Raw genomic sequence first — 12,644 nt, forward strand, 5'->3', positions numbered from 1 at the left:
TTGCTATTCGTATTGCCCCACAATTCCAGCCCTATGTATTTGCACGTCAGGTCACTTCTGAGAGATGCAGTTGTATGAGCAAACGCGAAGTAATCGACCCAAAGAAAACATCTTATGGTCAATCTCATCCATAGAATAATAGCAATCCCCTGTATCTGTCCGCTACATTAGCGCTGCATTTGATTGACTAACCCTAACCCACTTCCTTTGGCGCACTAACAACGATTTAGTCTCGCTACTAGTTGTTAGCTAAGCGTCCGGCTATCAGCGCCAGCCCAGATATCGGCCCAGCTTACTTAGCTGTCAGCCCAGAACAGACGGGAAGGCGGACCACTGGGAACCCCTTTTTGGTCATAATGAAGTATCGGCTTACTCAATACTTTTCTTGGATTTCATTTACCGCCTCTGATACGGTCTTGGATATAGATGTAAGCCGGTACGTGACTCACCACTATGCGGGTTCCGCCTTACGAGCCGACCGTTGCAAATCAACTTGAAGCTGTCGCCAAGAAGAAGCCGTGACAACCGGGAACCCTTGTCATTTGTGGGGATCACCAGATGCCGAGTCATAGACTACCGATAATCCTAATGAATGAAATGATTGCAACTGACTTGGTAACTTCGGAGCAAACCAAGTCGCCGATTACAAAAGAAGGGCAAGAGTGAAGAGTCGGTTGACTTCCACGGATCCGAAACGATACTCTTGGGAGCTCCAAATGCGACCAAGATTTGTATCGTGAAAATATGGAAGTCGTCGGAATAGTTCACAAGGTTCGCAACGGCATTAAGCTTACTGGGGTGGTTAAGGCGGATCTAATCCGGAATAACTCAAAATGGCCCTACCACTTGCGAAAAGATCAAGCGTCGGACTATTCCAATTGATGCCAACATGAGCTTACCCCGGTTTAAACCGCTCACTGTGAACCTTAACTTGGTTTACGTTGATGCAATTTCCCGCACCTTGTCATGTCCCCTAAGATTTCAGCTCAAGCCTTATTGCAGCAATTTCCAACCCGTGTCGTATGCGTCTGAGAGCACTTTGTCAACGCTTTGCTTTCAAACTGTAAGATGGCCAGTTGACCATGGCTACTGAGATGACCCACAACGCGAGCGTTTTCTTACACCACTTTCCATTTTGGGATTCTGCATTCACGTCTACATGCACCTCTGTTGATGAGCAGACCTAACACTCACTGTCTTTCGCGCTTTTTGATCAACTTGAGAACCAATTAATATTTCTACCAATGTGTATTCATACGTCAATGATCGACCCAAGGCGGATCTGTCAGCCGGATGGTATTGCCCGAAATCAAACCCGCGAAGCTATGCACATGTAAGCTGACAGGTCTACAAGTCTTAGTCAAGGGCTAAAACGAAATGAGTGAGAGGTGACTTCGAGATGCTTGGCGGAGCGACAGCCAATGTGGTTAACAGGGAAGTGACATTAGACCGAGTCTGTGGAAGCATCTCGCAATAAGCACCGAAGTCACGACGTTTTCCAGTGACAAGACTAAAAATATGTCATGATGCTGGTCAGAGTCAGGAAGGGGTGTATGAGTATATAGCTGTTCATGTTCTGCTCCCATTAACTGATTCCTCACAGCTTCAACTGCCCATCGTCTGCTTTTCAGCTTTAATCCACACACTCTTTTATACCCACGCTCATTACCAACTAGTACTACCTAAACGGTCTATTTATTATCTTCCAAAATGAAGTCCACTCTCTTCGCCGCTGTCGCCGTCTTGGCCGCTTCCGTCTCTGCCATGCCCTACAAGCAGGACAAGGACTGTGAGTGCAAATAACTATCCTTTGTAAACTAGATTACTAACGGTCAGCAGGCAAGAGCCCTTTCCCCAACGTCTCTTGCAAGCCCCTCACGCTCCAGAACTACACTATCGTCTCTGGTGACACCCTCACAACCATTGCCGACAAGTTCGGTTCCGGTGCCTGCAACATCGTCGCAGTCAACAACATCAGCGACCCTGACAAGATCTTCCCCGGCCAGAAAATCACTGTCCCAGCCAACTGCACTGGAACCGTCGACAAGACGAGCTGCCTTCCCAACGCTCTCCAGCCAACTGGCACTCAGGACTGCGTCAAGGGTCTGTCCGTCAACCCTCCTGTCTACCAGGTCATTCCCAAGGACACTTTCACTCTCATCGCCAACAACTTTGACCTCAAGCTCGACGCCCTTAAGAACGCCAACCAGGGCAGGTTTGCTAGCTTTGACGCCATCTTCCCCGGTAACACCACCATCATTCCCGTCTGCCAAGGCTGCTCTTGCACCAACGACAAGTACACCGTCGTCTCTGGCGACACCTTCAGCGCCATTGCCCAGAAGGCTGGCATCAGCATCGGTCAGATTGAGGCTGCCAACCCTGGCCAGATCCCTGAGCAACTCCAGATCGGCCAGGTCATCAACCGCCCCAAGTGCTCGTGCAACGCTTAAGTTCCATACAAAAACCATGATTAGTCTCTTGTTTTTTCCAGCCGGTGGAATCAAGGTGACTGTGATCTGTGGCACTCGGAAAATCGGTTAGTAGATGCTCGCGGCTATAGTAGCTGTTTTCACCGTTCAGCATACGAACATAAAAGGAGAGGCGAACTTTTGAAGATTCTGTCAATTCATCTTCTTAAGACCTGGTCTATACTTAGAGAAATAATATCTTAGAATGTCCAGTATATGGAACTAATTACTGTATTCTGCTTCTTTGACCTGTTTTCAACCCATGTTTTGTGAAGTGATGTTTCCCTCCTGACACTTGAAGGTATGTTGTGTAAGCTTGGACGAGCCGCGAGATCATCCAGCGGGCAAAATGTGGTACTGCTGCGTCTTGGGCTGAGAAGAGGGTTATACGCTCGATTTACTCACACGGGCCTTGTTTGTTCATAACAACGGGTGTGCATATGGAGTGTGAGACACACCAACCATTGTTCGTATTGTGTATACGAGGTGTCATCGCGTACAGTTCACTTTGAACTAGTAAAAGTAAAGTAATTTGCGTAGTATGCTGCTATACTCATAGACTTGGAAGCAGCGTTCTTATTTCCCATCCTTCTAGCCTACTTCCAGTCTTCGTATCCGATAAAAGTATAGCAACGCAGGCGTACCTGCAGGGCCCTTGCTAGAAGAAGTACGACAGCTTTACCACGACGACACAGGAGGTGAGCCACTGAATTCAGGCAAGGGCTCATGGCGAGTCTTTGTTTTGGTGGACGAAGAAGTATTGGCAAACCCTAGCATAATCAAATGTGTTGGGGCAGATTATAAAGCTGCTGATTTCGTGCCAAAGAATACGCGGTATTACGGACAGCGTTACCTTGGGTGGCTAAGGATGTTCCTCTGCGCACCTTTTTATTCTGTGGCTGGAACTGGATATTATTTCATTTGGAAAATTGCTGAGCATACAGATGATGAACCTGGCGTGTGGTGGGACGCAGAGAATGCTTGAAAGGTTGACACTCCGGGTAAATGTTTGTATCGCGCATGTGAACACTGCTTGACGAGCTCGTTTTCGGTATGTAGTACATTCATATTGTTCTGAACTAGTTTGAAGTGAGACTACGAGCTGGGCTCATCACATGTCTACCTGCGCTGCTCTGTTCGATACAGGGCAGTCATTCAATTTCTGCAACATTAGCTAAGGACGGAGCATGTGACCTGTCCGGTCTAGCGTCAATTGCCTGTATGTGTACATGCGTTTTCTAGAGACTTAGTACAGTCACTCTCCAAGTCGTCTTTTCATCACCGTATATCTTCCAGCAGTTTGCACAATCTTGGTTTGCCCGCGTGAGCCGCATCACGTTACCGCCTGTCAATATCACCATGGGTTCCCGGATCGAGGGTCTTTTGAAAAATCTGCGCAAAGTGCCCGACGGCGAGATCATAAGCGAGGCGGAGTTCAAACATCCACTAAGTTTCCTACAACCTTGGGGCTTTACCATCTATCGAACCTACTATGAGCCCGGATCTGATCAGCGATGGGACGAGCTGATCCAGTCCATCACCAATGGCGCTAAGGATGCAATCAGAGGGAATGTAAAACCTACCGATGATCCTGCCATGATTGCTAAAACGGAAGAACTCTTCAAACCTGATGCTCGCTCAGATCCTGCGGTCCTGGACGGCTTGGCGCTGGAAGAAGTACGGCAGCTTTATCACAATGGAACGGGAGGCCAGCCGATGAATACAGACAGGGACCCATGGCGAATCTTTATATTAGCGGATAGGGAGGTGTTGACGAACCCTAACCTTGGCATGATCAAATGTGTAGCAGCGGACTACGACGCCGCTGCTTGTGTGCCAAGGAATCAGCGATTTGGCCCACAGCGGTACTTTGGGTGATTAAGGATGTCTCCAAATCACGTTCTGAAACTATGGCTTGAATTGGATATATATTTTCTTAAGCAAATTGTCAACTTTACAGCGGGTGGCCCTGGTGCGTGGTGGGACCCAGATGCTGAGTGTTGAGCCAGCTAGAGGATGTGTACACAGAATGCGGTCCAACATACCTCCACCTCTAGAAAAAAGCACAAAGCCCTCGCCGATCCCATACTGCATCACTGGCAAGCAATAACCGACTAAGCAAGGCGATATATAGGAATCGGTAGTAAAGGAAATAGTATATCTGCTGCGGGAGTATATATGGGCAGTCAGGATTTGATCAAGGACTGCGCAAATGTCACTCCTGGAGTTAGCGTATGCATACCAATGCCATGCATAACATATGAGGTCCAACCAACCGATACTTGTTTTACCATCGAAAGTTCCCAAGGGCTAGCTTCAGGCATACTCCTGCAGTACAACTCTTGGCTCGATGCGGGCGGTATTAACTTAAAATCTGTGACGGGATTTCATGGGAATCCATCTGCGCATCTGTCTTAGGCTAAGAGAGTTTGCATAATCAATGTACCTTTAGCAACAAATTAGATATTCAAAGTTATGTAATGCGTCATGTCTACCGGCTATGCTGTCTCTCTCGCAACATTTCGAGATTAGTGTCGTCTACCCCGCGCAAGCCTGCCTTGGGCAAGAAGCGGAACGTCCGCGCTAGGACAAAGTCAAGTCCGGCGGAGCACGAAGATAGAATCGCGCTTTCGCCAGCATGCTGTGGAATCGCTGTTGCAATGGTGCGTAATTCCCAATTGCCGCAGATCCTTGTCCCCCGCAGTATTCTCATACTTACAGTCTAGGATGAAACGAGTAGTAGTACATTTCATCCGATCGCCTGCGAGTCCTGTCGCAACAAAAAGTCAAAGGTTAGCTTCATTTTAACAATTTCAAACACCAGCTAAGGCGCTCTTCAGTGTGACCGTGAGCTGCCGAGATGCTCGCAATGTAGCTCTTCAGACACGTTATGCCGATACCCACCGATCAATAAAAGGTGCTCTGACGCCAAGTCTGTCAGGTGCTTGCTAATCCCATAAATAGAGGTATACCATCTGGGTACATATCTTTCATCGAACACCGACTGCTCGAGACTGAGATTGTAGTTTTGGAGCTTCTTTCGGCCATCTACGAGTCGCGTGTACCGATCGAACCTCAGCGCCTTCCCGAGAGGGATCGTCGGTTGTTAGCAGAGTATGGCCAGAAGCAAGCCAAAACCCATAAAATTGAAGAATGGAAAAATCTTCCTCTTACTACGGAAGAGCAGAGACGCACCTGGTGGTTGAAGAAGAGCGAACGTATCGCAAAGGCGGCAGAAACCAGTGGCGATCGCCCAACCCAAAAGAGTCCCACTGCGACCAGTCCCTGGGCAGCGGGCTCAAGCAGAACGATACATGATGAGGGCACGCAAGTACTCTTAGGCGCTGAACAAGCGACCCTTCTGCCGGGACAACCCCCAGGAATGCAAGTTCCGTGGCGACCAGTGGCTGATGGAACTGGGTTATCTGAAACAGATACGAATCTAGAGCATCTTGACCAGAACATCACAGGCTTCTCTCCACTAGAAGATATAGCTGGCGAAGGATATCCCGGTGTACCAGAGGCGCCTACACCTCCATCCCTACCGACGTTGCAGTCGCATTCTGCAGCCGACACGAGATGGCGAAAATACTTTTGAGAAGGAGAGTACTTTCTTTTCTTCTATGTCATTTTGTTTCTACGAGTTTTTAAATAGCAATATATTGCACAGAAATACTCAGCGAATAATTGTTTACTATGCACCGTGAATGTGCACCCTGAAGGTCGTGACAGGCCCCGCTCGTACTGCTACGCACTTAACCTTGTCTGGCCTCAGCCCTGAACCTTGGCTGCCCCTTCCGTGTGTAGCGTCACAGCTTCCACCCCAGTTTTGCATGGTTCATTCTTGTTCGCGCTCACCATCATCACGCTTGTATCAACTTCAGCAAATTCCATTACGACAAAGCTTTTCCTAGGTCGGACTGGGTCTTCTTCGCTATCGAGCCCCATGAGCGTGATAATACTGTCTCACGCGTCATGGCGGAGGTTCACGTGATTCCCAGCAAGCGGCGAGCGACCCACAGCGAAGCTGTAGACACTGCGACGGCATCTGATGCAAACGGTGCCAAGAAGCGCAGAGCATTTCTCCAGACCATGGGCCAGCAGTTGAGAGAGTTTGGGGCAGAAGGAACAAGTCCACAAGACGACGATCGCAGCACGTTTAGGACTAGCCCAGCCAACAACGTTGGACCACCATCTATCATTGAAAATGCCGTCGGAGTTCACTCATCAGTCCGACCTGTTGACACACCAGAGAGTGATGCTGCGCCGGGCGAAGAAGATCAGCTACCCGCGGGCGCGTCCAAGAGTGCATCCAGGTGGCTGTGGAAACACGGCGAAGTAATTACTCCAACACCAGAAACTATTGCACCGTCAATCGTCTTTGAAGATCTTCTCGAATGGAGCCAAGCGTATTTCGATCACTGGCATCCCGCATTTCCCTTCTTGCACGCTCCTTCACTATTGGACTACTTTCGCCAAACTATACAACGGGGTCCACGTGTTGCAACGCTGTCAACAGCAAATGAGCTGCAGCACATTATACTTCGCTCAATCATGTCGATATCGATATGTGATCGGCGACAAATTGACAGCGCGAGAAAGGCCATACCGAGCAATCTTGTATTTCATTCAATCAACGATGCTATCCGGAGTACGCAGTTGATTCTGACCGAAGAGACTTCGGTCCTGTCACTGCAAGCGTTGGTCAGCATCCAGCTTTTCTTGATCACAATGCATAGATACAATGCTGCGTCTCGCCTCGAAGGACTGGCAGTCCGGATGGCATTCCAATTGGGTTTGCATCGTTGTCCGGCGCAACGATCAGTACCTGATAAAGAAGCTGAGTTGAGAAAACGACTCTTTTGGTCTGTACTATGTATAGATCGACATATTTGTATCCGACTAGGGACTCCACTTGGCATACGTTCGGATGAGGCTAATGTATGTTATCCACATACCGAACGACACCATGATCGCGAGCATAGAGACGGTATGTATGTGGAGACGTGGCCTAGAGTGGCATCAATACTTATCATTTTCCAGGTAATGAACGGGATGACCGGTTAGATCTGTTGGATTTCTTAGCTCAGCATGCTGACATTCGTGGATCCATCATGCAAACGAGGCACCGAACTTTCCTACACGGGAGCGCAAACGAGACGGAAGAAGCCCTAGAAAGGGAGGCAGAGCACACCAGATGGTGGAATATGGTTGACGAATATCTCTCCAACGACGAGCAAGTGCAGAACATATCAAAGGCCCACCAAGTTACTCTAATTGTTCTTCGCTTCGAATCTATTCTAGCACTACACCGCTCCGTGCTGGCGATTTCTAAAAAGGATGCAGCTTACAACGTGGCATTACAAAGATGCATATCCGCCTCGCGCTCTATCATCAATACTCTGCACAAGGCTCTCCGCGGATTCGGTGCATTCGATGGTTCTCCTGGTCAACATGGCTACGAACGAACCCCATTGCTTTGGCCTTCCTTCACATGGGCGGTGTGGATGAGCACATTTGTAATTCTTTCCGCTGCCTCAGAAGGCCAGGTCACTCGAGACATTGCAACACGACTTTCTGATCGAAGCATACAAATTCTCAAGCACCTGGCATTGAGGGGCACAAAATGGCCAGATGCTTGTATAGTTGCAATTCAAAATCTCACAGCACGATTGAGCAAGCCGTCAACTCGGAGCTCTACTGTCGTACCTGGAGCTGCCCCGGTGAATGACAGCCGGCCAACTGGCGAAACTTCTTCACTGCTTGGCAATCGCCAAACAGCCCATCAGGGGAATGCAGTATTCTCAGAGCGACAGGACATACCAACACATCCAACGCAAAGCCACCCGGCGACGGGTATGACAACAAACTCTCAGCCGGCTCCAAGAAACGCCACTCATTCTCATGCGGAATCGAATCCAACAATGATGATGAGCAACCTAGGCTCATTCAACTTCCCGAGTCATGATATTGGGGATGCTCTAGCTGCAAACAACCCGACATATGACTACCTTGCCGACCCAGGTAACTTTCTTGGTATCGCACACCAGGACTCAGATAACCCATTGCCAAACGAACAAATCATGCACCTATTCAATGGAGAAGACATGAACTATTGGTGGGACAGAGATTTCGGTCCGCCAGGAAATATGGGATATCACAATGGCGGTTTTCGGTGAGAGCCAATCTTTGAAAAGAACTGTTAAATTATAAAATGGATATCTACATCAACACTTTTATCTAACTGCTTTTGGGCGGTGATACCTTGCCCAGTGAGGCCGACTTGAAAGCAGCGTGGATCTCCTGCTCCGCACCATCCTGAAGTGGCAGAAGCCCACTCCTGACCGTCGCATGTTCCAGGATACCTCTCGCCACCAGTCCGTGCTTCAGTGCTACTGTGCCCTCCATGTGCGAACCGCGGTGGTAGACGTTCCTAGTCACAGGAAGCAATCTGTCGTGGATAGCTCTTGCGCGAGGATAGTCCCTCGCCTTTCCAGCTTCAATCATCTCCAGGAGTGGCTCTGGTGCAATGTTACCGTATCCAACCAGCATGCCATCGACATCGAAACATGTGTGTAGTAGGTATTCGTCGTGGCATGTAAGGATAGTCAAATCGGGATTTTGCTTCTTGATGATGGGAATCTCCACGTCCCATCGTCGCATGTTGCGGACACCGTTCTTCATAGCGATAACACCGGGTTGTGCGGCGATTTCGAGAAGAGTGTCAAGGTTGTAGGTCGCCTTTGTGTTGTCGGGGTATTGGAACAAGATGAGAGGAAGTCCAGATTTCTCGTACACCGTCTTGTATCTGTCTTGTGGAGCACCAGGCTGGTATCCGAAACGCAGCCAGCCGTGGCTGGGGTACAGGAGACCAGCCTTGGCTCCTGCAGCCTTTGCGCGTTGAGCCTCGAGGGCTGCTACCTCTGTGCCTTCGGTTGTGATTCCCGCAATGATGGGTATCTTGTCATCGACGGACTTGACAAAGGCCTTGATGACTTCTACTTGCTCTTCTTGAGTAAGGAAAGTACCCTCGCCGGCGTGTCCAAGGACTACTAGTCCCTTAACGCCAGGAATGCTGCCGAGCCATGAACCTAGGCGTTGGATAGCAGCATAGTCGACTGAGCCATCCCTGTTGAATGGCGTAACTGGGGCTGGAACGAGACCCGCAAGGTCAATCTGAGGAGCTTTCTTGACCTCTGGCATTGAACCCATTGTGATGATATGTGGAAGTGGTGTTACGATTTAGAGAAGAGTAGTTTGCTTGTAAGAGTGTAGAGTTGTGAGTGTGATTATTATGAAAAACCCGGGATCCAAGCTTGCATTATATGCACTCTCAAGCATGTTGCATAGCAATGCAAAATGTTGACCCTAATTGGATTTCTAACCATGTTACAAGGTTGAACCCCATGTGTAAGCGTGCATCTCACGCAGAACAAGAGACGGACTTGAGAAAGTGCGCACGAACCCCACGGGGAGGTATGTTAGTACGCGCCTGGAGAAGTTAGCCTGATGCCACAATGCGGGGATCGAGACTTGGTAGGTCGCCAAGGCTTGCCACCAGTGCAAGCCATGTCACGTGCATGATCCACCGGACTTGTCTTTGTCCGCCTCTTCTACTAAGTTGCCAAGTTCCTTTCGCCACAAAATCAAGTTGTAGCTACGAGTCAATGAAATTCGCTTCAGAAAGAATTTGACTGGCCCATGAAGTTCCGGCCTCCTTCCCGCCTCCCCATGTTTACTCCGCTTTTCACCCAAGAGCGTGGGATCTGGGGAAAGTCCGGGGTAGGTGCGGGATCGAGCTTAGACTTAGGACTTTCTGTACAACATTTGTCCAGCCTGATTATATAGAGAGAAAAGTTTCAGTCCTTGATCCCTTTGACTTTTGTTTCAGTCCATGGGTTGGTGACCGACCTTTTTTCTTTTCAACAACAACAGCTAATCATGGCTGGCACCAACTACAATCACGACGCTGAGAAGGATGTGCCCCTCCACATTGACGATGTCGAAACATCGGAAAAGGACCTTGCACAAAAGGGCACACCCGAGGGTGTTGATTATACCGGCGCAGTCGCGAAGACCGACCCAGCAGAGATCGCCCTGGTGCGCAAGCTAGACATGCGCGTGATGCCAGCACTTTTCGCCATGTACTTTCTGTACGAACTACTTTACCTTTTTCTCGCCTTCTCCATCGAAACCGAAAACTAACAGCTTCAAAGAAACAAGCTCGACCAAAACGCAATCGCCAACGCCCGCCTCGATGGTCTAGAGAAAGACTTAGGTCTCCGTGGCAGCCAGTACAACACGTGCATCTCCATCCTCTACGTCGGCTACCTCTTCGCTCAGATCCCCAGCAACATGCTCATGTCCTCGCGCAAAGTGCGGCCCTCGCTCTACATGGGCATTTGCTGCACAGTCTGGGGCTGCGTGGCTGCCCTCACCGCGCTGGTCAAGAACTACACTGGACTCGTGCTTGTGCGGTTTTGCCTTGGGTTCGTTGAAGCGCCGTTTTACCCAGGAGCGCTGTACATCCTGAGTATGTTTTATACACGCAAGGAGATTGCGACAAGAGTGGCTATTCTTTATGCGGGGAATATTTTTGCAGTGTCGTTTGCGGGGCTGATTGCTGCGGCGGTGTTTGCGACGTTGAGTGATAAGCATGGGATGCATGGGTGAGTGGATTACCATCTACGCAGGAAGGGGGCCAAGGGAAATGCTAATGCACGTGTGACAGATGGCAGTGGCTGTTCATTATCGAGGGAATAGTTACGGTGGGCGTATCGATCGTTTGCATCTTCTTGCTGCCTGATGAGCCATTGACGACGAAGTGGCTTACACCTGAACAACGCCAATTGGCCCACGACCGTATTCAGAGGGACACTGTTGGTCTTGAGCCGAGCAAGGGATCAAGAGCGGGCTTTATGCAAGCACTTCGCGATCCTCGTCTCTACCTGCTTGTTTTCATGCAGAACATGCATCTGAGCGCCACTTCGTTCAACCAGGTACGTCTATGCGGACTGATTTTGCGTGAGATTATTGTTAACTTATGATGACTAGTTCTTCCCTACGGTCGTCAAATCTCTAGGCTTCAACAGGACGATCACTCTAGTTCTAACGGCTCCACCGTCACTAGTTGCGGGCGCTGTCGGTATCTGCGTTGGAATCTCATCCGGAAAATACAACGATAGAACATGGCATATCACCGTCATGATGGGTCTCGCCGTCATTGGTTTCGCGATCAGTGCTGCTACTCTTAACCTTGCCGCACGCTATGTATCGTGCTTCCTCTTCGCATCTGGTTCGTACCCAACACACATAGCTACTATGCTAGTTGCCTTTTACTGACCTCTTCACACAGGTGTCTACTCTGTCAATTCAGTCATTCTAGGCTGGGTCTCTGGTACACTCGGACAAACTACTGAAAAGAAAGCCGTCTCATTGTCGATTGTCAATGTCGTTTCGATGGCGAGTTTCATCTACACACCTTATTTGTACCCCGAGAGCGACGGCCCCAAGTACGTCATTGCTATGAGTAGTAATGCGGCGTTTTCAGCGGCGTGTATTGCGTCTGCTTGGGCATTGAGGATATGGCTTCAAGTTACGAATAAGCGGCTACGAAGGGATGGGGTTAATGTGTTTTATGCTTATTGATGGACATGATGTCCATCGTAGGAAACATTTATAATGAATGTATGTAACATATGTCTAGTGTTGTAAGATTCAATTCTAGGTATGCCGTTGGTATGTATTGTCGAAATGCCACTAGTCGCTGCGCAAGGATTCTCTGTCGCTCTTGGGTGGTTCTTTGATCGTTGATTGGTTCAAGTACATGGAGATCAGGAACCAGTCATAGTCGCGAACGACCCTGGTAGTTTCCTCGCGCGAATTATTGGAATCGTTTGGACACGCGTTGTAACTGCCAAATAATCTTTTCTCAGGCCACTGCTCCACAAGCTCGTGACATCGTATCCACAGTTTATCTCGATCTCATCTAGACCCTTGAAACAAACCTCGCGAACCTGTGTCTTGGCAAGTACGGTCGTTCCCGCACGCCAAAATTATTACAATCACTCTTAAAGGTTTCGTGCTCAAGGCATTTAGTAGAGGTTGGACCATGTGTCTCTATTTGCCTATACTGTTTGGATGCCCATGAGGCTAGCGCGAGGAGAGTAGAAAGAG

The 12,644-nt window shown here is 49.1% G+C and overlaps 7 protein-coding genes across 7 annotated transcripts; 6 read left to right on the forward strand and 1 right to left on the reverse strand.

Moving 5' to 3' along the window:
• Nucleotides 1–1,710: 1,710 nt before the first annotated feature.
• Nucleotides 1,711–2,450, forward strand: COCVIDRAFT_13899 (carbohydrate-binding module family 50 protein; the record flags this gene model as incomplete). The annotated part of the gene is made up of 2 exons (XM_014703535.1): nt 1,711–1,789; nt 1,840–2,450. The coding sequence occupies 2 exons, from the start codon at nt 1,711–1,713 to the stop codon at nt 2,448–2,450; spliced, it is 690 nt and encodes a 229-aa protein (XP_014559021.1).
• A 995-nt stretch (nt 2,451–3,445) lies between these two features.
• COCVIDRAFT_13900 (hypothetical protein) lies at nt 3,446–4,346 on the forward strand (the record flags this gene model as incomplete). The annotated part of the gene is made up of 3 exons (XM_014703536.1): nt 3,446–3,469; nt 3,615–3,687; nt 3,724–4,346. The coding sequence occupies 3 exons, from the start codon at nt 3,446–3,448 to the stop codon at nt 4,344–4,346; spliced, it is 720 nt and encodes a 239-aa protein (XP_014559022.1).
• Nucleotides 4,347–5,493: 1,147 nt separating this feature from the next.
• On the forward strand, nt 5,494–5,799 carry COCVIDRAFT_47679 (hypothetical protein; the record flags this gene model as incomplete). Its single annotated transcript, XM_014703605.1, has 1 exon — nt 5,494–5,799. A coding segment is annotated over one exon (306 nt), but the record flags the coding sequence as incomplete, so codon positions are not given.
• A 220-nt stretch (nt 5,800–6,019) lies between these two features.
• On the forward strand, nt 6,020–6,175 carry COCVIDRAFT_92633 (hypothetical protein; the record flags this gene model as incomplete). Its single annotated transcript, XM_014703606.1, has 1 exon — nt 6,020–6,175. A coding segment is annotated over one exon (156 nt), but the record flags the coding sequence as incomplete, so codon positions are not given.
• A 268-nt stretch (nt 6,176–6,443) lies between these two features.
• COCVIDRAFT_13902 (hypothetical protein) lies at nt 6,444–8,647 on the forward strand (the record flags this gene model as incomplete). Its single annotated transcript, XM_014703537.1, has 3 exons — nt 6,444–7,263; nt 7,351–7,458; nt 7,512–8,647. The coding sequence occupies 3 exons, from the start codon at nt 6,444–6,446 to the stop codon at nt 8,645–8,647; spliced, it is 2,064 nt and encodes a 687-aa protein (XP_014559023.1).
• Nucleotides 8,648–8,708: 61 nt separating this feature from the next.
• Nucleotides 8,709–9,680, reverse strand: COCVIDRAFT_35618 (hypothetical protein; the record flags this gene model as incomplete). Its single annotated transcript, XM_014703607.1, has 1 exon — nt 8,709–9,680. The coding sequence occupies one exon, from the start codon at nt 9,678–9,680 to the stop codon at nt 8,709–8,711; it is 972 nt and encodes a 323-aa protein (XP_014559093.1).
• A 729-nt stretch (nt 9,681–10,409) lies between these two features.
• Nucleotides 10,410–12,116, forward strand: COCVIDRAFT_92747 (hypothetical protein; the record flags this gene model as incomplete). The annotated part of the gene is made up of 5 exons (XM_014703608.1): nt 10,410–10,621; nt 10,685–11,137; nt 11,200–11,467; nt 11,523–11,763; nt 11,824–12,116. 5 exons carry the CDS (start codon nt 10,410–10,412, stop codon nt 12,114–12,116), a joined length of 1,467 nt encoding a protein of 488 aa, XP_014559094.1.
• Nucleotides 12,117–12,644: the final 528 nt, after the last annotated feature.

Source organism: Bipolaris victoriae (assembly GCF_000527765.1).
Source record: "Bipolaris victoriae FI3 unplaced genomic scaffold scaffold_21, whole genome shotgun sequence".
Taxonomy (NCBI): Eukaryota; Fungi; Ascomycota; class Dothideomycetes; order Pleosporales; family Pleosporaceae; genus Bipolaris; species Bipolaris victoriae.